Genomic DNA, 26,797 nt, shown 5'->3' with positions numbered 1-26,797 from the left:
CAAGAAAAGAAAGAGCAAAATATAGTGGTAGAGTGGGATTTCCATGGATGGATTTGTATGATGCTTGAAATAACGAGTTTATTGATATAGTTGAAGGATTTATAGAGGATATCTCAGCTGCAATCAGACGGATACAGCAATTAAATTACTGCAACAATAGCCATCAAGAAACTATGTCATCATAGATGAACCTCGCCGCTAGAACTAATAATTGAGATATGCTTATCAAAAAAAAATAATTGAGATATGATGGACGGCTCAAATCTGGTGTACCTCACCCCACGATACGCTCTCTATCAAGATTGCTCCCTGGCCCCTGCCATGTTGATGTACTTCATCATAATTTGATCAAAAAATTTCTGATCACGGAATAGAATCACAAATGACACGCTGAAAATCTTAAGAAAGTGAGTAGCTAAAATAAAAAAAATTTTGATGTTTTAACTAAAATTTAGCCAAATATTTGCGAAACTGAATGTACGTGAATGCTAAAAAAGTTGACATATTTTTGATTTGAACTGCGCTTTATAAAGTAAAGTAAATATAAATGGTTGGAATCTCTCTTTTCCCTACCTCCAGTCAAACTCATGAAAATAATCTGATTTCATTGTATTACTTAAAACCCCTTCACCTCCATAAAGTAAAAAAAGATATTTTAATAAGAGAAGTTTACCTTTTTTTAAGATATGTATATATTTTCACATTGGCTTCAAAAAATTAGCTTTTTGGCTATTTAACTAACAATTTTACAAAAAAATGTTCTAAATCCGACTCAATAAATGACTAAGGACTTGTTAAGTTGCTACAGTGCTCAATAAATTTGCAGAGCACTATAACTCAACAAATTCTTATTTATATTAATAATAAAAACAATTTTGCTTTCTCTTCCTTGGGAATATAAAAAGTAAATAAAAAAATAATATTTTAAATAAAAAATAAAAGTGAATAGTTAAAATGTTGAGCCAGATGAAGGTGATTTGAAAAAGTGGATAGCTAAAATAAAATAAATATGCTTTTTAGTTAAATTTTAGCTAAATATTTGTTGAGCCAAATGTGAGTGCTCTGAATACTCACATCCGCCCCACAAATATTTAGCTAAAGAATCATATTTGTCTATTTAAAAGTCATGATGGGTTTCATCAAATTTGTAATTTTGGTTCAATCTTTTGTTCCTTTTTTTCGCATGGGTGTTATTAATTTTTTTAATAACATATTCAATAAATGGTAATATATACTATTAAAATTATATATATATGACCATTAGGAAAATAAAATTTTTAAAAAATATAATTGTTAGTAAAAGACAAATTTAGAAAAATATGACCGTTAGAAAATGACAAATTTTAAAAAATATGATTGTTGGAGAAAGAATAAAGAAATAATAGAGAAATAATATTTAAATAAAAAAGTGAAAGTGAATAACTAAAATAATGAGCCGGATGTGGGTACCTTAAAAAAGTAGGAAGCTAAAATAGAAAAATGTGGTATTTTAGCTAAATATTTGTTGAGCCGGATGTGAATACTCTAAATCTCACTTGGTATTTTAGCTATCCACTTTCATTTTTCTATTTAAAATATTATTTTTTATCTACTTTTTCTACTTCCAAAGAAGAGACAGAACTAGATTTTTTTTTTTAATTTTTATTTATTTATTAATATAGCTAAAAACTTATTGAGCTATAGTGCTTAGCAAAGTTGTTAAGCACCGTAACAACTCAGCAGATCTTTAATCATTTTACTAAGTCGAATGTTGAGTCTTTCTGATATATTTTTGCTATAGGGCTAACCATAATAGTTTTTTTTTTTTTTAGCTATTTTGTTGAGTTAGATGTCTGTGCTCTAAAGGAGACAATAGTTGACATTTCTTTACTTTACTATTTTTTTAAACTATTAAGTTAAAAAGTACATGGGTTACCCAGTGAGATGTTGAAGCGCGGTGCCTGTTGGGGGGATATACATTATAGGTGAACTCCACTCAATCAACCTTTACATCATACAATTACCTTAACAAAGGAGTTTAATCAAAGCAGCTCTTAGAATCTTCTTCGCATAGAAACTATACACCCTCATCAATCCCCAACCGGTCATAAGTGCAACCTACAAGGAAAATCACACATCATTGGTATCACTGCTACTATACTGGACAAGGACTCAAGGAGCCTCTCTCATAAAAAAGTCTTGTTGCCCCCAAAGTCACCTACACAATATTCTCTCCTCTCCCACGTTCTCTATTTAATTTTTTCAGAGAATCTTTACTAATTGAAGTATCAAAGTGTTCCCACTCTCCCACGGATCACCAGATTTCAAGTGACTCATCGTCAATCCAACCGTCTAAAAATCTGATTTCATAAAGGCTTTGGTCTATGATGACTGCCTTTTCACTCAATTCCAAACAATACCAATATCTTTTAAACGAGTACAAATTCAATCTGCATTCCCGGGCCTTAGCTTCCATGAAAGTTCATTGAGACAACATATATGGCTCTACTTCTTGGTTTTGTGCATCCCCAATATCTCAAGGCTCTTTGTCTATTGAAGAGGGCCTTCGATCTATGGTCTCAAATAAGCAACCTACACAAGTCTCACATTCCAGCCCTGAGGTTGAGTATAAGGCACATTAGCCGGTTATGATACCAAATTTATAAAATTTGGGTAAACCTCACCCATAAACCAAGGCTTGCAAGGAAGAGGTGTTCAAAAAAAAAAAAAAAAAGTGTACTTAAGCCATGTAGGATACTTACGATTGTAAGACATAACTTATCTATATTTTCTTAATAATTAATCGTTTTAGCAAGATAAAGTTCCAAATATAAGAGTTTAAAACACAAAGGAAACACTAGAAGATAGAAATATGAGAGTGTTGAATGACGAATACGAAGCTCGGAGGCTTGGAGCTAACCAACCCATAATCCCAAGCGTTCTTAGAGTTGGGAAATAAAATTTACCATGGTGGAACGTGGCCTACACATGGCTAATAAGGGTTGAGCTTTAGGCATGGTGACCCCTCCCCCTTCATTCATGTCCACCATCTCCTTCCCAATTCTTCTCCACTCAAAGCACTGAATTTGTGATCCTAACGCCAACCCAACTATCCGCATAGCAAAGCCCTCCCCAAGACAACCTCTTCTCCCTACTCCAAACGCCAACAACATGATCCCATCTTTCCTTTCTCCCTCTGGACTTTGGAATCTCTCTGGCTTAATTTTTCTAGGTTCTTCCCATATCTTAGGATCATTATGTATGCCCCACGCATTGACTAATACCATTGTACCAAGTGGGACATGGTACCCTCCAACAGTACACTCCTCTGAAGACTCGTGGGGCACCAATAATGGAGCAGCACGATACATTCTAAGTGTTTCATTTATGATACCACAAAGATAGGGAAGCTTTGCAATACCTGATTCTTCAATTAGCCTACTTTGTCCAATGTGATTGTCTATTTCAGCTTGGGCTTTCATAAGGGTCTCCGGGTTGTTCAACAAAAGTGACAATGTCCACTCCATCGTTCTAGCAGAAGTGTCAATCCCTGCTAATAAACATGACCTGGTCATGGATACAAAAATTTGATATATTTCAATTTTTCAAATCAACCAAAATCTACATTTAATTTAAGATTTTTATCATAATTATTTTAGCAAAAAATATCCCCATTGAATTAAATCAACATAACCCTCATTATTTTCTATTTTAAACCTTATATATTAATGAACTAGTGAAACTACACAGCAAAGACTTTTTCTTTCAAGCTATACGAATCGCTATTTATTTCTCAGTTTCTCAAATTAGTGATTTTCTAGAGGGAGTGGGAAAACTTACAAGCGTCGTGCCTCTGATGATTTCATCCGTACAATATTCAGGTTCAGCTTCTTGGAGTGACAATAGGACGTCAATCATGGTCTTCCCCCTCTCTTCAAAAGCAGGATCACCATTCCTCCTCCTTCGATGTTCTTCAATCAAATCCTGCATGAATTTATCCCTCTTCCCCTGCAACACCACCAACCTTTTCTCAAGTCCTCTTGATCCAACCCACTTAAAAACCGGCAGAAAATCTCCTATATTTGTAGCCCCACTCAGCTCAAAGCTCTCCATCACAATTTTCTTAAACTTCCTTGCTCCCTCCAATTCTTCCACGTTCTCCCCATAATACTGCTTTCCTGCGATCATCCTCATCATAACATTGAGTGTCAGCTCAAAAAACGTTGACTTCATGTCCACAGCCTGAAACTGATCACCCCCTTCTTCTGAGCGTTGACAAAGTCTATGGATCAACGATTTAACCTCGTCAACTCGTATGCTGTAGAACATCTGAAGACGATTAGACGACAAAAGTTCGAGAGAAGCTATGCGCCTTAAGTTGCGCCAGTGGTGGCCATATGGGGCCCAAGCAAGGGTGGTGTAATTGTAACCAAGGTGTTTTCCGGCGAGGAGGCGGGGGCGGTTTGCAAAAACGATGTCATTTTTGGTGAAGCATTCCTCGGCAAGAGTTGGGGAAGAGACAATGATAGAAGGGCGGGAGCCCAACCTCATGACTAGTACCGGACCGTACTGGTTGGCAAGCTTAGCGAAGGTTCGGTGGAGGGGTTTCTTAAAGAGATAGAGGTGGCCGATAATGGGCAGGGAAAGTGCAGGGCTTGGTGGAAGCCTTCTGCTTTTTTGGACTAAATGTTTGGTAAGGAAATACAAGAAAAGAAAGAGCAAAATGTAGTGGTAGAATGGGATTTCCATGGATGGATTTGTATGCATGATGCTTGAAATAATGGGTTTATTGATATGGTTGGAGTAATATATTGAATCCTTGTTGGATTTATTGATATGTCATCATTGGTTCAACTTTGCCGCTAGATAACATCACAAATGACATGCTGAAAATTCTAAACGGTAGAAGGTGGACACAATTTGACAAACAATCAAGGGGTGCCGATCGCGGCCGGCTGACTCATCAACTTCGTCCCTATTGAAACCGATTGGGTTACTGCCACTTGATCCGGGCAACGGATCGTGTTGTTCAGGTTGCTTGACAGAGCAGAGGCGGAGCCATTTATAAAGTAAAGAATGGATAAATGGTTGGAATCTCTCTTTTCCTACAAGTCAAACTCATTCATCCAAAAAAATATAATTTTTATTAAGAAAAACTCATTAAAAAATCTGATATTCTTGTTTTATTTAACAGCCAATCCATCTCCATAAAGGAAAAGAGATATTTTACTACCCGTATTGATATTTTTTTTGGCCTTTTTCCTTTTTCCTAAGGCAAATGGTTAAAGCGTACAGTAGTTGACTTCTCTTTTCTATGGATTTTTACTACTGATTCCTGACTGCTGGGAATAATTTTTATAGGGATTTAGTATAAATTAAGTCATTTGTATCCTCTAATAAGAAAATGACACGTTATCATAAAACATCAAGCATAATAAATTCGAAAGAGAAATGTTATGATTCCTCCTAGCATTCTCTAGTCCTGCATGAATATTATTTTTTGCTTTTTTTTTTTAATATCCACGTAGAATCATGAAAAAATTAGAAGAACACTACGAAAAACCGTAGCATTTCTCAATCCAAAAAGCCAGATTTTTCTTTCACTCATTGTAAAAAATACCCACATTTTTTTTCCAGCCCTATTTGCTTCATTAGAACCCAAATTGGCAAATTCAACTGAAATAGCATCAGCAAGGAACATAAAACAAATAAATGTTCGGCCACCCCCCTCTGTTTGTTCTCAATTCCTTTTTTTAAAAAAAAAAAATTAAGTAAGTTTAATTTTTTTTGTAATAATTATAATAAGCGGGCAAATCCAGTATTTCAAGTGTAAAAATTGGAGTTATTTTGGAAACATTTTGGTCAAATTGGTTACGTGTAACGCACGTGACCACTTTTCCATCCATTCTAGCAAACAATGATGCTGATGGAGGAATTTTTTTTATTACAAAGTAGTAATTTTAAATATCCTAGTGTCACATTTAGCAATTCATGAGGCCAACTTAAAAACAGATACTAGTTAAGGAGGCTTTATTATATTTTCCCCTTATTTGTTTTATCTTCTCTCCTTATTTGCTGTCTATGATCTATATTTGCCGTAACATAAAATACCTTAAGATCTTCTATATGCAAACTTCAATATGAAAATCAGATAACAAAATCACATAAACCAGTCATTTGTGAACAAAGAACTCTGCATACTTTGTACTCTTCAATTTCAAATCAAAATCCATGCAGCTTAATCCGAGAAACTCAAGTGCATTTTGCCCAGTTTACAAGATAGGCCATGAACCTGAGAAGGGTTGGACTCATGATTCTCCACATAAAAAATAAAATCCTTCTTTCCAACCACAAAATCACCTCCCAAGCATAAATCACAGATGTACAAGCCCAGTTATTTAGCTCTAAGAGTTGAACAATCTCCTCAATTTGTGAATAACCCGTCGACATATTGGACACACCTTGTTCTCCCCTTCCATAATCCTGCCAAATGAATCCAATCAAATCCCCCAAAAATTCACATATTTAGAGTATATTTGAGTCTATGAAACTCTTTATCAATATATGTATGTATGTATGTATGTATGTATACCTCTGTGCACATTCATAGCAGGTAGCGCAGTGGCCACAAGGAACAAAGAAGCTGTTGCGTTGCTCATCATAACAAATTACACATAATTTTGCATCGTATAATTCCTCTGAAGAGCTACTCGATGCTCCCGAATCTTCCTCTTCTTCCCCTGTTCCATATGTGTAAGGATTTGGCTTCACCCGCATTATAGGGTCTGTCTCAGTTACTTCCCTTACTTCTCGTACTGCTTCCACTGCTGTGTCTGTCATCGTACCCTCACCTTCGCAGGCTCCAAGGTATTTCAGTATGAGAAAAACAATCATCACTATAAACCCTGCAAGTTAAGTTAACACATGGGTAAGACCACAGATAAAGTTGAAATTTCTGTTATTATTCTTCTTCTCTGATGATGTTGTACCTAAAATTGCAATGTATGTTACTACACGTGCCATAAAAGAAAGCTCAATGTACCATCCAGCGAGATCCCCCTGCATTGAATTTATTGTTTTAGATTGAGAAAATTATACGACAACTTGATGATGTGATTGTGAAAATTGGATCCGGAATCAGCATCCGTAAAAGATAATGGATCACTAATTTTCACCGTAGCATGACAATCGTATTGCAGGAAATAAATGGATGAGGCCTCACATGGTTGGGTGTGGTGAGTATGACATAGTGAGTATTGGGGAACAGAAGGCTGAGCCGGCAGGAACCCGACATTGTAGAACACGTACTCATAGCTTTTGAAGTATCATGCATCATAGACGAAACATTCACACTCAGTTTCATAATTATGCTTCTGGGACTCGTGTTTACGACCCCAAGGTTGTACCTGTCATCTTCCTCGATGGTGTACTCTGCTTCTTTACCTGCCCAAATTTGCATTCGACATTCTTAAATTTGTCTCCTTTTCTCCAACATTTTTCGTTTTCTTGTTTCAGTTAATGGATTAAACAAAAAAATTGCTTGAATATATGTTGCATAAGCAAATGGGTTACCACTGATTGGTTCATGGAAGGCAAGGGCATCAGGGGAACTTGTCAATTTCGGCAATAATGTATCGAGTTTCCTCTCCCCTGTAAAAGTATACATGAGTAATTCGACATTCTTGACGAAATATTGGAAAGAATGTTCCTAAAGTGAGCTGAAAGAACCTTTAACCATAACCACTTCAAGTTTGTTTAGAACACTAGTTGGAGCTTCCCATCTCATCCGGATTGCAGAGCCTTTGTTCAACCACAAAGAAAAACCCTGAAAATAAACAAAGAACAGAGGAAAAAAGAGAGACCATTTCAACCTCTCTAAAGATTTACTCACATTAATTTTGAAACTACCATTGATCTACAAAAAACATGACTAAAATTGAAACAAAAATTTCATGTGCTACCTTGTGGCTGTAGGATCCAACAATCACATAGTTTGAGACGCTCCAGTTTGCTTGGTGGCTCAAGTCAGGTTTGTCGGTGAAGGCATAAAAATGGACGCCTTTCTTGTCATCGTCTCTAACTTCAACCTGTTCCACAAAAACAGAGCTTGCCTGCATCAACCGCGACGAGCTCGGTCCAAGCACCATACTGCAATCCCCGTAATACCCATATTTGAGGCTCACCGAAACTGCAAAAAGAAAAAGCAAAACGGATTCTTGAGACTGATGGGTCAACAGAAACGCAATCGGCAAAGAAGATGTCAGAATTACATGCCGCATAGCCAAATTGTCAGAGGAACCAGCAGGCGACTCCAGGAGTCCTGCCACCGCTGCGAGTGGCTCATCGGAGCCATCATCACCGGCCTGTACATTGCCACTCTATTAGGGAAAAAAGAAAAAAATAAAGAAATGTTTTGGGAGAGATTTTTTGATGGAGGTGGAGGGGCAAGAAGTGCGCGCTACTGGTCTATTGCAATACAGAGTGGGTGGGAGGAGACTAGTAGGTTTGGAGGGGGGGGAGAAGTTCTGCTATCCCAGTCGGTTCAACTAACTATTTTTGTGTGATTGGCGGGTAACAGAATGCCATGGTTTTTGACCGTTAGGTGTCCGTTATATTTTGACCTAGGCTACCTGGTTATGAGCATCTGAGAGCTGTCACCGCCTCCACCATAAGGTTCCTCAAATTTCTTTGAAAGAACTAGAAAATGTTACAATCGGCTTTTTTATACCATCAAATTTGCCTTTGATGTGAAAATCACAAGATATAACCGTTTTATTATTATGATTGGTCTGTTTGTAATTTAGTATGTTTAAAAGATGCATATATTTATGCACATATTATGTATATGTAATGTGGGAATAAACGTTTGACCCGTTTACCCAAATAGCCAAATGAACTGGCCCACATTACCTTTCAATTTTTATTTTGTTTTATTTTTTATAAATAATATTAAACATGTGACAATCGTTGATAAGTTTGATGTGACAAATTATAAAGTTTTTTGACGAAAAATTGACAAAAGTACTCAATACATTTATAAATTTTTCACGGGTATTATTTGTGATATTTTTATAAATTGAGGAGGCTATTTAATTCGGAGGCTAACCCATGTAATAAAAAAAACATTTAACCCAAAAAAAATAAATAAATTGGGAGGTTATGCTTTAACCCAATTTTCTGTAACATTATCTTTAGTTCTCCGAAGGTGGTGTTTCATAATAGAAAATTAGAAATTAGAGAGAGAGAGAGAGAAAAGAAAATGCAAGTTTAAAAAAAATACCGCAATAAGTAGGCCTTAATGCCTACAAAGAAAAACATATAATATTAGACCTTTAACAAAGATGTCAATGTTGTTGACTTTTAGTAGAGTTACAGACAACCTTAAAATTAATTTACTGTTTTACTTTTAAACGTGCTCAACTAATTTTTCAAATTTTAGACTTTTGGTATACTTATATTTAGACCCTGCTTGGAATTGCGTTTGAGAAATAGAATTTTTGGGCAAAAGTTTAATTTTTAAGCTTTTGACAAAAGTGCATTTTGACTATTTTTAGGCCTTTAAACACTTAAAAACGCATTTAACTTTTTTACCAAACGAGTATGAAAACTAATTTTCAAATACCTCTAACCATGGTTATGCCAGCTTTTTCTTAATTCGAAGTAGAACATCATACAAAGTTTTAGGAGAACCTAAGCCAATATTTGCCTATATATATATGGGCCCTTTATTTTTAGCCTAGGCTAAGGCCATGACAAGTGGGACAAGAGTTGTTGTTGTAGTTGGAGAAGGTGACTAAGCCCACATTTTATGCCAAATCCAAGCCCATTAAATCAACTAATATGGATCCATAAATTTAAGCAATATTCATTCCAGAAACTACAATTAAACAATTTAAACTCAAACAATCTTCAAATCTACAACATGATTTTTCTTTAAAATTCAAACCACCTTCTCTTAAGAAAATAATGTTGGAAACCAATATGCATCTCATAAACTAGAAGAAGGTGGTCCTAGGGCTGGAAACTTTTGGGATTTATTTACCATGTATATGGGCTTCAGGTCCCTTCGAGTAAATGGACTTGAGCTTATATATATATATACTCCTTTTAGAAGAAAACAAAAATGAGAAGGGAATAATCGGGTATGGTGAAAATCAAAGGAAATAATTTTTTTTATTCTTTATTTTTATGAATGCAAGGTTGGTTATAAATATATCGCTTGTATGGAGATTTTCTTGGGTTAGAAATTGTTTTTTTTTTTTTGTTAATTGTAAGGTTCTTAGTTTAGAATTTTTAAATTTACACAAAATAGAAGAAAATGTTTAGATTAAAACGTTTATATATATATAAAACAAAATGCGTATATTGTAAGAATAAAATACCTGTAAAAGGAAACATAATTAACTTAGACAAAGAAATAAATCAATTAGAATATATTATAAAATCACTTCTCAAACTCAAAGTAAATTTAGATGTCAACTTGAGTTTGGAAACAAAGTCATGAAAACCTAGAGGGTCAATTTTCTTTGGTGAACACGTCACTTAACTGATATGCAGACGTAATAAGACAAAGACAAAAAAATTCCTACAAGAGATATGACACACAAAACAATCGTCGATCTCAATGTATTTAGTATGTTCGTTAAATAATGATTTATGTGCAATTTGAATCGCTGTCCGATTGTCCTAAAATATAGGAGAACTACCCTTGTTTACTTTAATTTGATTGACACACACGAGTCATTTAATGTTTTACAATGCATGTGATAATGAGAAATGGATTTAAAAATAAAAAATAAAAATAAAAAATAAAAAGAAGAAGAAGAATTGATACTGTGAAGTATTGATATTCTATGTAAGTGAAACTCCATAACTTCGGTTGAACAAAAAAGCGTTTACAAATATAGTGAAAATATATATATATATATATATATATATATATATATATATATATATATATATATATATCTTTTAAAAAAGACCCTTAAGCGGATAGAATCCATTCCTTTTCATTTTATTTGAACAGTTAGTTATATTGGATAGATATTTTTGTCTCTCAAAAAGTAAAAAAATAAAAATACTCTTCCAATATAACTAACTGGATATTATCCAGTTTAAATAAATTGGAGATGATCCCCTTTCCATTATGGGAGGATGATAACTATCAAAATTATCCAATTTAAATAAATTGGACATATGTCAGTAGCAACGACATATGTCGTCGCTAATAACTATCAAAATTTGTCACTGAAAATCCTTCTTAAATGTCAATGGCATTGCTGATGTGTCGTTGCTGATGACTACGCACACATCAGCGACTAATGATCATCGTCGTCTACATCAAATGCTTTTGTTTTTGGCTTATTAATGTTTTAAATTGTTTTGTGTGAATGATCTAAACATAACAATATGTTAGAGCTTATCTCAAGAACTCTTTTTCTAATTAAATGTGTTAAAAGGTCTGAAACAGAGTTCATTACACATTTTTTAGTGAATAAGTCTTAAAAGTAGCATGAGAAAACTACATAATTGTCAAGTTTTTAAACAGGTGCCAAAGGTGCAAACGGAGCAAGAGAATCATGAAAAAAAATGAGAAATGAGAAAGAAGAATGAAAATGGGTTTTGCAATCACTTGTCTTTGCAGCTCCTATTGCTCATTGTGCTTTGATTGTAGACAGAGGAAGTCGGGAAGATGTTTCTCTCTGCTACTTGTATGTTTGTGTTTTTCTCACAGAGACGGAGAGAGATCAACTGAAAGAAGCCATCTTCGAGAATGTGAGAATGTGAGAATGTGAGAGCACCGTGAAATTTAGGGTTGGGGGAAGGAAAAAAATCTCCCGCAATAATTTAGGCTAATTTTCAATTTTTTTCAAAAATATTATCAGTGTGGCCAAAGTCTCTCGCGCCTCTGCCAGAAATTTCATTAAAAGTCATTAGCAACGAATAAGAATTTAAAAAAATTGAAATTCTCATTAGTGACAACATTGCTGTCGCTACTTAATAAGTCTTATTAGCGACGACAATGTCGTCGCAAATAAGAATTTCAATTTTTTTATTTGACTTATTAGCAACGACATGGTCGTCGCTAATAAGAATTTTTAAGTAGCGATGCCAATGTCATCGGAACTAAATTGGATCCCATCACAAATTTTGTTGTGCTGCTTTTCCCGTGTGGGAAAAAAAAAAAAAAAAACATTATTTTGATGTTAGCGACTACATATCAGCGACGACATTGTGTTATCGCTGTTCTCAAATTTATTTATTTATTTATTTTTAATGAAATTAGCGACGACGACAAAATGTCGTCGCTATTGCTAACATATTAGCGACAAAGTTGGGGTTGTAGCTAAAAATATGGTCGGTAAAGACCAATTTTCCTGTAGTGCATTGTAGTTAATGGCACCTAAATAAACGCTCTCACATAAAAGTGAAGAACAGGACCTCATGTGAGAATCTGAGACCCATTAATTTCCAATTCCAAGCCACGGCAAGACTTGGCCGCTGCTGCCTCTGCTCATGGGGGACCTGTTCACATATTGAAAACTTCAAAGATTATTGTCAATAGCTTAGAGTTAGCTTAAAGATTGAAGACAGCTGAGGGATGGAAATGAAATTGTGGAATGAGATAAATACGAAAACCATAGCTCCAGTGCCAGTCAATTCTTTCAGGATTTAGTTGTGATATAAATCTATATTTTGGATCATAAAATAAAAAAAAATTATTAATATAAAATATTGAGATTTATAGGGTTTGATTTGCTAAATTTATGTTTATGTATAAAACCATTAATTTTTTTTTTTTTTTTTTTAGGGTAAATGTATAATAAATCTCTGAGTCAACACCTAAAAAAAAAAAAAAAAAAAAGGCTGAACCTTTTTTTTTTTTTTTTAATTTTGAATTTTTAGTCCATGAGTCAATCGAAAAGATGTCATAAGCCATTCTGTTATATTTTCTTTCAAACATCTAACGTCAGTCATTCAATCTCAAAACTCACCGTTTTGTCATGTCTAGTGATGGAGCCATGATTTTGGTTTAGGGGGGGTCAAGATTTCTTTCTTTTTAAAAATTATTTAAAAAAAAAAATTGATTACAAATATTAAAAAATATAACTAAAAAAACTTAATTATTGTTTAAAACATATAAATGTAACATATAATTTATTTTGTCACGCTCTTCGAATTTGGTCTTTCTCACTAGGATGGTAATCTGAATTTTTTTTGTTCTTAAGCACGGATCTACTGACAAATCTGCTAAAACTACTTGGACACGATCTCATTTAGAATTGTATATTCTCTTCTCTATTTTTTTTTCCCTATTATTCTCTTGTCTATTGAATCATGCTACATAACTCTCTATTTATTAGTCCAAGTGACTAATAACAATTGACAAAAGGATTATGACCGGATTCGCAAGGGGACAAAAATTTCCTCCCAACTAGGCTGGAGGAAATATCCTTCAACCCATTTAAAATAGTGTAAAGTGTCTATAAACATTTAAAATGGTGACGAGGTACTAAACTGGTATTTACCCATAAGTTAAGTACCATCTGTGATACGAATTAAAACTTAGGTGATAAAAAATAAACACATGAAAACCTAAGTACTAAAAAAGTAATTAACAAAAAAAAAAAAAGACTTGACTTCGTCTAATTTGAGTTTCCTTGCGAATGACATAAATTTTCTCCAAACTAGTCTAGATGAAATATCTTCTAACTCATTTAAAATAATGTCAAATGTCTATAAACATTTAAAACGTTAGTATAAGTTAGTAAACTGCTATTAATAATCTTAAGAAACATTTAAAAGTCATATTAAATTATTAAGGTCATTAATAGCAGTTTGCTAACTTAGACTAACGTTTTAAATGTTTATAAACATTTGACACTATTTTAAATGGGTTAGAGGATATTTCATCTAAACTAATTTAGAGAAAATTTATGTCCTTCGCAAGGAAACCCAAATTAGATGAAGTCAAGTCTTTTCTTTTTTTCGTTAATTACTTTTTTAGTACGTAGGATTTCATGTGTTTATTTTTTCTCACCTAAGTTTCAATTCATATCACAGATAGTACTTAACTTATGAGTAAATACTAGTTTAGTACCTCGTCACCATTTTGCCAGCCAAACTAAAGGATTGTCATGATATTATTTGAAAAAAAAAATAATAAATTCTGGAAATAAATTTGAAAAAAAAAAATATTATTTTTTATTAATTTTTTATACTTTAGTAACGTGTCAAACTTGATGTGTTACTTTAGTAATTTGTAATGTGAACCCAAATGGCCCTTGCGATTTTGAGACTTGACTTCGAGGTACGTGTCAAAATTAGACGAAAGGACAAAAGGAAACCTAATTCGACGTTTGAAACTTCAAAAGTTGTTTCACAATCATTTTACAAAACGACTGTATTTTAGCTAAAACAAGCTTTTATGCTCCAACGCTCATTTTGAGTCTACAATAAAAGATCCAAACATGCTCGAAGTCAAGTCTTAAAATCGCAAGGGCCATTTGGGTTCGCATTACAAATTACAGTTAAAATAATTGACTTGGAGACAACTTGACAAAGTGAAGTCACATCACAGTTGCACTTCAACAAGGGAAATCAAAACACAACTGCCTGCCGTCGCAGTCAGAGGAGCACGATGTGTGCATAGACCATTTTGTCGGCATCGGATCCCCGGTTCTTTACTTCCAAAAAGGAGAAAATTGTCATTTCATTTTATTTTGTTTTGTTTTTTCAATAATAATTTGACCTTTCTGAAATAAATGACCGTGGAAATGGTCCAAATGGAGAGGATCTTCTCCCATTTTGTCAACACAGTAGTTTTCGTGGACCATGGACTTAGACTTTTAGCAGGATTTCTTGGTTGGATGATTTTGACCGTTGCTTGAAAATTAGGCACAAGCTTGAAGCTTCCAATCTACATATGTTGGCCGGCGTGGCCGCTCTAGCTAGCTAGCTAGCAGCAGCTCTCATGGTTACGTACGTAACTATCTTTGTTTGCAATGGTCTTTCTCCAAAATTTTAGAGCATCTCCAATAATAATAATGGCTATTTTTGCTACAGAATGACACAGTACGAAGAGATTTGCCAACAAAATAGATTAAAACAATATAAGTTAAATGAATTCTCTCACCAAAATAACGAAGATAAAGGATTGAATTAGAGTTTTATTGACCTTGGTAAAGTTCCAGCACAAAAAATAGTTATTTGACAAGCTTTTTACTCTATTTTAAATTTAATTTTTTAAATTAAAAAATTAATTAATTATTTTTTATTTAACTTTTATTTAAAAATTTCAATAGAAATGCTCTCACCACCACATGTTTATATGACTATATGTCTTCCTTACCACCACTCTCGCATATAATTGACATCATGGGTCCCAAGTGGAAACTAACAGGCAATTTGTATGTACAAGATTTGAAGCGTGGATTTTGTATTGAGAATTTGAGATAGACTTCCCAGTCCTTTGTTTCTTGGATTTTTTCTAGTCAGTCAAGAAAAGTGGATATGTACAAGCATTCAATTAGGGTTAACAATTTGAGATAATCTCAATATAAAATATAATATTGAGATTTATATGGTTTGATTTACTAAATTTATGTTTATGTATAAAACTATTAAAAAAATTTATGATCAAAAGATAAAATATAAAATAATACCAAAAAAAAAAAAAAAGAAAACTCAAACTCATGATACACTGACATATAAAAGAAGATTTTTTTTCTTTTTTATAGTTTTATTTTTCAATTATCTTTACCGAGACGACTCTCATCCCCCTGACTAATGACAGTGGACAAAAGGATTATGACGGGATTCGCAGGGTAGCCCAAATTAGACGAAGTCAAGTCACCTTCTCCCAGGGCAATCACATTACAAATTACTGCATGTTAAAAAATTTGACTTGGAATTGTATAGGCTGCGGAGGCAACTTGACCAAGAATACGTTTGGAATTGTGTTTGAGAAATAGAGCTTTTAAGTTAAAAAAAATATTTTTTTAACAAAAACTTCATTTTTAAGTTTTTATCAAAAGTGCGTTTTGGCAAAATTTAAAAAATAAAAAAGTCTTTATCCCGACAAATGTAAGCATAGACCATTTTGTCAATTAACACGGTAGTTACGTTACAGTTTTCGTGGATCATGAACTTGTGGACGTCTTGCATAATTTCTTGGTTGGATGATATTGACATGCAGTGGCTTGACGATTAGATTTTAGTCTTTATTCTGGAAAATTGATAAATTAGGCACAAGTGTCGTTGGCAGCATTTTTTTTTTACTTTCTTCTTAATTGAAATTAGGTAAATGATGATATTAATTAAGGTTTAAATTCTAGACCTTTTATTTATTTATTTATTTATTTTTTGGACATGTTTGCACAAACTAGTGATCTCCGCTTCATGAGACGTAGTCTCCAGCCGATTGAACTACTCCTTAGCTAGGGATCATGTCTTAAATTCAAGACATTTAACTTGATACCATGTTAAATTACTAAAGCTTAAGTTTATAAAAATAGATAAATTTAATTATTTAATCAATACTTTAACCCATATCGACAATTACTTGAAAATTAGATTTTTGCCTTTATTTTGGAAAATTGATAAAACAAACTTATTTGCAAACAATTTTTGTTGTCTTCTTTGCCTTCGCGAATCCTCTTTAAAGCGATGGCTGGATTGCTGTCCAAATTGAATTTCCTTTTTAATTTTTTAATTTTTGAAATTCTATAATTTTGTATTTTTATATATTTGTTGTAGATTTGTATTTATTTTTACTCACCTAATTTTTTATTGTTATTTTAAGTCCTTTTCTCCACAATGTGACCATTTTGTCAACAAAGCGGTTACAGACTTAATTACCCCGTTTTCGTGGATCATGGACTTAGAGCATCTCCAACACTAAGATGTATTTTAGCTACAAGTACGATTCTCTATTTTAGCAACTCATTTTTTAATACTAATTCTAACAGATTTTTTATTTCATTTTTTATTTTATTAAATGTTATTTTTTAATTTTTTAATTTTTTTTGATCTGCGACTGCTTTTGCATCATCTTGTAAATTGCAATAAAATTGATTCACGCAACACACATGTGTGTTATTTTTGTTTATTTTTATTTTTCCATTTTTAGTTTGTCAATTATATGCATGCTATTCAAATTTTTTTTGATAGTTTTTAGTGATTTAAAAAACTTAAATTTGTATCATAAATTCATGAACAAAGAAGAGAGAAGAGAGAGAAAAGTTGAGGGAGGGAGAGAAGAGAAAGAAATGTTGAGGGAGAGAGAAAATAATGTGGAAATAATATTATATTCAACAATCTAGTGTGCTACATTAAATAACAATATGAAGCTATTCACTATAGCAGTTAAGGTATAATAGCTAATATGAAGCTATTCTGTTGGAGCAAAAAAAAGGACAAAAATAGCTTAATGTAGCTAATATCTTCCTTTTAACTACACTGCTGAAGATGCTCTTATGGACTTTTTGCAGGATTTCTTGGTAATATTGACAGTGGCTTGAAAACAAGCTTTGTTTACCGTCTTTTTCTCCTTCGAGGATTATTTTTATTTATTTATTTATTTTCTAAGTAGTGTTTAAAAAAATACCAAAATATCACTGATTTAGCGGTTAACTTCCCTGATTTATCCTAAAAAAGACCAGCATATCCCCTAAAAAGACCAAAATATTATTGGCTCAATCAATTTAAACCTATCCGTCAGATATATTTAGCTGTTAACTTCTCGGATTTACCCCTAAAAAGACCAAAATATCCATGATTTTTTTTTTAACTTTTATTTTTATTTTTTTAATTTGGAATTAAGAGTAAATTTGAAATTTTATAAAAAATTTAGGAGTATAAACGTCATTGTCTTCCTTTTAACGTTTAAAATCTGATGGAAGGATTCAAATTGAGAGGTTTTGAAGTTTATGAGGCTTCTCAAATCGTTTGATAATTCAGGGGTTTAAAATGAAGTTACCCCATTTTTATTTATCTAAAATCTTACAAAGTTTATTATTTTTTCTTTACATTATAAGAAAAACAATACTAAGTAATATTAGTATTGCAATTAAAGAAGTTTTCGAGTAATTCTATAAGTTTCCTCTTATATCACTTTAAGAATAAGGTGACTTTTAAAATCATCATTTGATCAAAATTCAATAATAATCAATCACAAGGCCAATAATAATTTTAAAAGTCATATTATTCTTAAAATAACATAAGAAGAACACAAAAATGACTTTTAACATTACTCGAAGTTTCTTGGCCATTTTTATTCCAAAAAAAAAAAAAAAAAAAAAAAAGAAAAAGTTTCTAGGCCATTTATTGATATGTTAATGGAGCCCAAGAATTAACGCATTCAGCAAGGACTCGGCCCTTGGAGTAATACATACGCAAATGGTAAGATCCATGAGGGCCCCGTGATGTCGATCCCCATCAAGAGCACAGCACATTTTAACGCTTATAAATACACATCTTTTGTGTTCCAATGGGACGTACAAAGTGCTCTCTTCTATCCAACTAAAAAGTAAAACCTACATGGCTCTCCCTTCCCATCTAATGCTTTCGTCTGCCTTCTTCTTCCTCCTCATATATTTCAACTCCATTTTTCTTGCACTAGAGTCAGCCACTCTAAGTATTGTTACAGACAAGGAAGCCTTGATCTCATTCAAGTCTACCATAAGCCTGGAGCCTCCCAACCCTCTGTCTTCTTGGGACCAAAACTCATCCCCATGCAATTGGTCTGGAGTTGTCTGCAACAAACCTGCCAACAGAGTGGTTGGCCTTCATCTTTCAGGTTTTGGACTTAAAGGGTCCATCACCCCTCATATTGGCAATCTCTCCTTCCTCCGTTCCCTTCAACTCCAAAATAACCAATTCACAGGAAAGTTTCCTACACAAATTGTCAATCTTTTCCGTTTGAGAGTTCTGAACATGAGTTTCAACAGCATAGAAGGTGTGCTGCCCTCAAATATAAGCCAACTGACCCAACTCCAGACCCTCGACTTGATGGCAAACAAGATTACAGGAAGAGTTACAGAAGAGCTTAGCAACCTGGTGAAGCTCCAAATCTTGAAGTTGGGAGGAAACCATCTATATGGTTCAATTCCGCCAGCCATAGGAAACCTCTCCTCACTCACCACTTTAAATTTAGGCACCAACAATCTTACTGGCATCATACCCAGTGACTTTGTTCGCCTTCAAAATTTGAAGGTACTTGATCTTACCATTAACCAATTGTCTGGCACCATTCCTCCATCCATATACAACATGTCCTCCCTTGTTTCGTTGGCATTAGCTTCAAATGACCTATGGGGTGAGATTCCTGGAGATATTGGGATTAAACTCCCGAACCTCTTGGTTTTCAATTTCTGCATCAATAAATTCACAGGAAGGATTCCGTGGTCTTTGCACAATCTCACCAATATTCAACTCATTCGCATGGCGCACAACCTTCTAGAAGGAACAGTACCCCCAGGCCTGGGAAATCTCCCATTTCTTTTAATGTATAATATCGGTTACAATAACATTTTTAGTTCCGGTGAGGATGGTCTCAATTTCATCTTTACTTCTTTGACAAATAGCACCAAACTCAAGTTTCTTGCAATTGAAGGCAATCATTTGGAGGGTGTGATTCCAGAATCAATAGGCAATCTCTCAAAGGTTCTCTCAAAGTTATACATGGGACAGAATCGTATTCATGGGAATATACCCGCCTCCATTGGTCGTCTTAGTGGCTTGGCTTTGCTAAATCTGAGCGACAATTCGATTTCAGGTGAAATCCCACCTGAAATTGGGCAGTTGGAGGAACTGCAAATGCTGGGTTTGGCCAGAAATCGGATCTCGGGCAATATTCCAAATTCCCTAGGTAATCTCAAAAAGTTAAATCAGATTGATCTAGCTGGAAACAGTTTGGTGGGTAAAATACCCCTTACTTTTGGGAACTTTAGGAATCTTCTTTCCATGGACTTATCCAAAAACAACCTCAGTGGGAGCATACCCAAAGAAATTCTAAGTCTCCCTAGTTTGAGCACTCTTTTGAATCTGTCTAAAAACTTTCTGAGTGGACCTCTACCTCCAGAAATTGCTCTACAAAGTGTTGTTACCATTGACCTTTCTGACAACCGTTTGTCTGGTAATATCCCCAGCTCAATCAAATTCTGTGAGAGCTTGGAGAAATTATTCATGGCCAGGAATACACTTTCAGGCCCTATTCCGAATACTATAGGAGAATTGAAAGGCCTGGATGCCCTAGATCTCTCCTCCAACCAACTTTCTGGCTCCATTCCTGTTGAACTCCAAAACCTACACGCCCTTCAGTCGTTGAACCTATCTTTCAATAATTTGGAAGGGGTAGTTCCCAGTGGTGGACTTTTTAGAAATCTCACAAAAGTCCATTTGGAAGGCAACCCAAGGCTTTGCTTGCATTTGGCATGCATCAATTCTCGTGGTCGTGGAAGAATTGTAGCCAAAGTTGCACTTATCCTAGTCCCATTAGTCTTCTTCTTCTTCCTACTTGGCTCACTGTTCTTTGTGTTCTACATAAAGAAAAGCACATCAAAGATCACTAAAACTTCTGAAATGCTGAAAGGACAACATCAATTGGTCTCCTACAATGAGCTGCGTCAGGCAACCGGAAACTTCAACCAAGAAAACTTAATTGGGAAAGGTAGCTTTGGATCAGTGTATAAAGGCTATCTAAGGCAAGGGATTGATGTTGCGGTTAAGGTCCTTGACACTGAGAAGACAAGCTCTTTGAAGAGTTTTTTGGCAGAGTGCGAGGCTTTGAGGAATGTTAGGCATCGGAATCTTGTTCGACTTATCACATCATGCTCTAGCGTGGACTTCAAGAATATGGAATTTCTGGCTTTGGTTTATGAATTTTTGAGTAACGGCAGCTTAGAAGACTGGGTCAAGGGTAAGAAGAAGCACTCAAATGGGGATGCCTTGAATGTTGTGGAGAGATTGAACGTGGCTATCGATGTTGCTTGTGCATTGGATTACTTGCACCATGATTCTGAAGTTCCTGTGGTTCATTGTGATTTGAAACCCAGCAACATTCTTTTGGGTGAAGACATGATAGCAAAGGTGGGAGATTTTGGCCTGGCCAGCTTGCTGATGGAAAGAACAGGCAATCAACATTCTATTAGCTCTACATATGTTCTAAAGGGATCCATCGGTTACATACCCCCAGGTTCGTACCATAAAATCCCTCAATTCTGTCGGGTAATTGATAAAATTAGCTATTTTTTAATTAATTTTGTTAGCATAATAATGAATCGCCTATGATGCAGAGTACGGTTTGGGAGAGAAACCATCAACGGCTGGAGATGTATACAGCTTCGGCATAATGCTGCTTGAACTTTTTACTGGGAAGAATCCAATACATGAGAGCTTCATTGGAGGCCTAAACCTAACCAAATGGGTGCAGTCAGCTTTCCCTGCCAAAGTGATGCAAGTACTCGACCCTGAGCTGCTACTGCTTATGAGCAGCCTTTACCATAATGGCCAACTCATAAGCCCTGATATTCAACAGGGTTGCTTGACCACAATCCTTGGGGTGGGGCTATCTTGCACCGAGGAATCTCGTGATCGCCGCATTACTATTAGAAGTGTTCTACAGAAACTGAAATCTGCAAGAGATACCCTTTTTAAAGCTGCAGCTCCCACCGAGAAAAGTGTGACACTAATCATGGATAGTACTAAAATATGAATAATGTTTGTTAGAAAAAGTATAGTTGATGAGATCATCTAAGCAATAAGCTCCCGGTCTTGATCAGCAGTTCGTGCAAAACTCTCTATAGTTTTCTTTGCTTTTAATGGGTAATAATTTCTGTTTTATTATGTTGTGTTGGTGAAGAACAAGGAAGCATAATCGTTTGTTAGATTGCTCTTGATTTCTATATATATGCACGTACGTCTCTTTATCTCCTAAGCCATGTTGTACATCTTTCAATAAATAATTGGAATAGGGAATGGAAAAAAATTGGTAAATTTACCAATAAATTACATTGCAAAAAAATTAAAATAAAAATAAAAATAATTAAAAATTAAAAAATTAAAAAATTAAAAAATTAAAAAATTAAAAAAAAAGAAAAGAAAAAAAGAAAGTAATCCAACAAATGAGAGTATTTATCAAGTTTTTTACAACAAAAGACAATCATAACTTGAGAACCAATATGTAACAACCCAGTGAAATTAATTAACTGATAATTAACTTCATGATTCACCTTACAGCTTTATTCTTCAGAGAATAAGACTTAGGAATATCATACTCGATCTCCAAAGATAGTCTGCAGTAGAAAACTTTTCACTTTTGCACAAAGATAGCTAGTAAATTTAACCCACAATTCTTTAACAAACTATAGTGAATATAAAACTTCATAATATCACTACAAGAAATTAGGTCTTTAGGGGCGACTCAAAGTCGCCCCTAAAAGTCCTAAAGTGGACGCTGTTGACAACAGCGTCGACTTTTCGACCCTAAAGGTATCGACGCTAATAGTCCGACCCTAATGCTCAAATGCACGATTATCAGCGTCCACTTAAAGTCGACCCTAATGATCACTTTTAGCGTCCACTTTATCGACCCTAAAAGTGGCAATGTTTTGACCCTAAAAATGATGTAAACGAAAGCTATAGTCGACGCTAATAATCAACCATTAGTGTCCACTTTTAGTTAACCATTAGGGTCCACAAAAGTGGACCCTAATGGTCCTAAAATAAAAAAAATAAAAAAAAAATAACTATTAACGTCCAAATCAAAGTGGACGCTGATAGTTAACCATTAGCGTCCACTTTAGTTCTAAAAAAAAAAAAAAAAAAAAAAAAACTAACTATCAGCGTCCAATTAGAGTCGACCATAATGATTACTTTTAGCGTCCACTTTATCGACCCTAAAAGGCGCATGTTTTGACTTTAAAGATGATGTAAACGAAAGAATTAGTCAACGCTAATAGTCAACCATTAGCGTCCACTTTTGTGGACGCTAATGGTCCAAAAAAAATAAAATAAAAAATTGACTATCAGCGTCCACTTTGAAGTGAACGCTGATAGTTAACCATTAGGGTCTACTTTTGTGGACCCAAATGGTCCTAAAAAATAAAAATAAAAAATAATAATAATTTGCGATCGATCGCAGCATCAGTAGGTTTTCGAAATTTTGCGATCGATCGCACTCCAAGTGCGATAGATCGCAGCATCAGTAGGTTTTCAAAATTTGGCGATCGATCGCACATGATCGCAACATCAGTAGGTTTTCGAAATTTTGCGATCGATCACACTCCAGCATCAGTAGGCTTTCGAAATTTTGCGATCGATCGCAGCATCAGTAAGTTTTCTAATGATTTCCAGTTTAAGTGAAGAACCATTGGTTTTGTTCACTACAAATAACATCAAAAGTCAACTGACTAGTCTTAGCAAAAGAGTCACTAATAGAGCTTAGATCTTGAAGGCTTAAGAACATAGCATATTTGTAACTCTGACAAATGACAACTAAAAGGCCAAACTGCAGTCCATTCTTATCCATGCAACACATATCAACTGATGTTAAAAATTAGACTTTCAGTCAGCTCATTATTTATCAACCCACTTAGCTTGTCTCAAGTGTCATGGAGAGATCAAGACCACATGAAATTAGTCAAAATACAACCACCAACCTCTTGTTGAATGTGGACACCGAAATCTCCAAATACAATGTTCCCAGACGCATCTTTAGCATTAGTTTTCTGAAGAAAATTCTGCATCAAAAAACAACGACATACTGAATTTTACTCTTCATCTTGGGGAAAAATATAATGAAGAAGTTATAAGATCTATGCAATGCAATGAAATGAACACAGGCAGTTTTTCATAGTATTTCATGAAGCCAAAAAAGAACTGCACAATTTAAATCACTTGATCAATTAATAGTATTCAACCCACAAGCGAAAATATGAATTCCTTACATAACTCACCTGCCGTGCTCCCTCTGCGACACAAATAACAGCCGAACCCTTTGTCTCAATCAGGCATTTCAGATGACTCAAAACACCATGAGGCCCGTGCAAATGAAAAGATACCTTAGATGTGCATATCAGTAGAATCAGTAACAGCTCACAAAGATAACTATCCAATTAATTGCTAGTAATAAGTACCTCAGGAATCAAACATATGTCAATTTGTCCACTAGCTAGGGATGCATGCATAGCTATATATCTACTGCTACGGCCCATCAATTTCACAATGCCAACACCATGATAAGCACTGTGCGCCTAATAACAAGATTGAGGCAAAAAAAAAAAAAAAGTTCACTATGAAGAAACCAACACTGAAAGAATTCAGCAGGAAAACTTATCCGGAGAAACATAACTCCATGCATGGGCAAGTAAAATGCACGTAGAGTACCTCTATAAGAAACATTGCATTTATGTTTAAGTACACAACAACATTGTTTGATGAATCAATTAATGTATGAAATAATCAAACTAATCTAAATGCCCACAAGAAACGTAACTCAAAATGACTAACCTCATCAAAATCATAAAAAATATGTGAGAACTGCCCCATTAACCAAACCTGCCAAGGGAGAAAACTATTAAATATATGTTTTACAATCCATGGGCAGCAAAATTCCAAAACCCAAAATAAAGTACTTATCTGCATCCTCTTCCTTGCCAATTCATCCTCATAAGCAATTTGAGTAATCTACCACAATGAACCAATATATAATATCAAAGACAATGAAAATGAAACCCAAAATGATAGAGAAAGAGATACTAAAAATGTGTTTCTTCATGAAATATATTAAAGCGAGAACCTGCTTGGGTGGTTTAACTTTCTTGTACTCTTGTCATCCTACATACACTTAAAAATAAAATTTAGAAAGATATTATTACTCCCTTGCATTGTTTACTCAAAGTTCTTTAACCTTGATAATCATGTCAAGGGTGATTTACTAACTCAAAAGTTCTTGAACCAAAAATTTTGCGAATATCTTAATATAATATAAACCAAATAAAAAGTACCAACAAATATACATTACCAAACAGATCACGATCAACAAATAGTTAAATACACATTAGCAAATAGAAAGTACCAACAACTATCCAAATACATAGTATCAAAAAATATATCACAAATAGATGCTATCAAAAAGTACATCCTAAATAAAGTTATTCCAAAGCTCCCTCAATTGTTGGCTTCACTTGATGCACCTCCAAGCAAGCTCCCTCCAGACCTAAGAAGAATAAAATTTCATATAATGATCAATAAGCTTTTTAACGATTACTTAGTATGTGTGTTTTTGTAAAATTAATACATAGGTAGAGTTTCACTAACCCTCCAATACGTGACATTAAGAACTCAACAGTGGCTTTCAAGTTGTTCGTTTCCTCAACGTTAGCTTGCAAATTCTCCCTGTACTGATGAAGTTCGATTTTAGTCTGTTGAAACTCGCTTTGAGTATCTTCTTGTCTTTTTCTACACTTGTCGTGGTTGTCGAAGTGGGTGAACGCTTGAGATGAAGTTCTTAAAGGGGTAGGAATAAGACCGCATCCCATTCCTCTAACGTGCCCAGCTCGTCGGCCCCCTAGTACTTGTGTGACTATTTCTTGCATTCGGTCATCCACACTTGTTCCCTCCACATTGCCTTCCTCTAAGGCCTCACTGGTTGTTAATTCTTGCATTTGAAGCTGCACAAGTCATAGTTGACCTTAGTTTAATATATACTTCATGCAAGTTTACTATTCATGTTCTTCACTAATCAACTTAATGATCGAAGCGTAAACAGTTACTTACATATAGACTTTTGCATTTGTCGTTCACAAACTGTTTATCCTTTTTTCTTGTATGGGTAGCCTCATATAGTTCAACAGGATTAGGCTTCACTTTTGTTTCTTGTTCCTACACATAAGACATATAATCAAAATTTACACTAAATAATGTTACTTTCATTAAATTATGGTACGAGATACTTACCTTTTTGTAAATGACGTTGACAAATGAACAAGTCCCAGCTGTGTGCTTTGTTTCCAATTTGCTTCTGTTTTTTATATTTCGTTCAAACTTTTTCTATGAAATTTGGAGAAAAAAAAAACACAATTATTCATAAAATGTCTTCAAGTGCATGCAAATTATATCAATTTGAATATTCTAATCAGTATAATAATATATATTTACCTTCCATTTACCGGCATCAAATGAGTCACATATTAGGTTCCACTGTTGATGACCATACCCTGCTAGCACGTTTTCCCTCCCAATAGCCTTAGCCTTGGCAATCCCCTCATCATCGTCTTTATCAATGCCGTCAAAATATTTCTTGTAATGATCCCTATACAAGTTCGAACGAAGCCTAGCATATGCACGACCTAATTTATGTTCAACAGCTTTGATGTGCTCGTATCGTTCCATATTCAGTGCGAAGTTTGACTGATACATAATAGATAAGAAAACAATGATAAAAAATGTGTCACATTATTTTTTCATACGAAACATATTATTAAACATTACATTGATATTCATACCTGAACATGAAATAACAACTTACTCTTTTCTTCAACTGGGACCTTTTTCCATTCACCGTGATGGAGTTCGCACATGTTACGAATAATCTCTCAAATCTTGCTTGCAAACCATGATGCATTCTCGCCTACAGGTGCCCGGTGTCTATTTGGGATGTTTAGCACTAAGGGACCATTCTTAAGTACGTGGTCACTCAACTTCTTACACTTGGCCTTACCCCTTACACTTCTGACAGACGTGGTAGCTGTTACGCAAAACATGGTAACGTAGTAAGTTATATTTGGAAAAGTATATTGTCAAATGTCTATAACAA

General features: G+C 34.4%; 3 protein-coding genes across 4 annotated transcripts; 1 reads left to right on the top strand and 2 right to left on the bottom strand.

Moving 5' to 3' along the window:
• Positions 1-2,921: 2,921 nt before the first annotated feature.
• LOC132185820 (cytochrome P450 81Q32-like) lies at positions 2,922-4,728 on the bottom strand. The gene is made up of 2 exons (XM_059599612.1): positions 3,816-4,728; positions 2,922-3,532 (listed from the first exon to the last, which is right to left on the bottom strand). The coding sequence occupies exons 1-2, from the start codon at positions 4,726-4,728 to the stop codon at positions 2,922-2,924; spliced, it is 1,524 nt and encodes a 507-aa protein (XP_059455595.1).
• A 1,390-nt stretch (positions 4,729-6,118) lies between these two features.
• Positions 6,119-8,428, bottom strand: LOC132184218 (E3 ubiquitin-protein ligase APD1-like). Of its 2 annotated transcripts, none has more exons than XM_059597764.1 (8): positions 8,254-8,428; positions 7,941-8,167; positions 7,708-7,804; positions 7,552-7,629; positions 7,202-7,422; positions 6,969-7,038; positions 6,572-6,884; positions 6,119-6,462 (listed from the first exon to the last, which is right to left on the bottom strand). In XM_059597764.1, exons 1-8 carry the CDS (start codon positions 8,348-8,350, stop codon positions 6,384-6,386), a joined length of 1,182 nt encoding a protein of 393 aa, XP_059453747.1. In that variant the 5' UTR covers positions 8,351-8,428; the 3' UTR covers positions 6,119-6,383. The 2 variants fall into 2 exon arrangements, with proteins under 2 accessions (XP_059453747.1, XP_059453748.1); XM_059597765.1 differs by having other exon boundaries at positions 8,250-8,341.
• Positions 8,429-18,496: 10,068 nt separating this feature from the next.
• LOC132184627 (probable LRR receptor-like serine/threonine-protein kinase At3g47570) lies at positions 18,497-21,916 on the top strand. The gene is made up of 2 exons (XM_059598329.1): positions 18,497-21,175; positions 21,276-21,916. Exons 1-2 carry the CDS (start codon positions 18,520-18,522, stop codon positions 21,692-21,694), a joined length of 3,075 nt encoding a protein of 1,024 aa, XP_059454312.1. The 5' UTR covers positions 18,497-18,519; the 3' UTR covers positions 21,695-21,916.
• Positions 21,917-26,797: the final 4,881 nt, after the last annotated feature.

The sequence above is a fragment of the Corylus avellana genome, chromosome ca6 (assembly GCF_901000735.1).
Source record: "Corylus avellana chromosome ca6, CavTom2PMs-1.0".
Lineage (NCBI taxonomy): Eukaryota > Viridiplantae > Streptophyta > Magnoliopsida > Fagales > Betulaceae > Corylus > Corylus avellana.
Note: the sequence above shows the minus strand (reverse complement) of the source record. Positions and strands in the feature narration are given on the sequence as shown.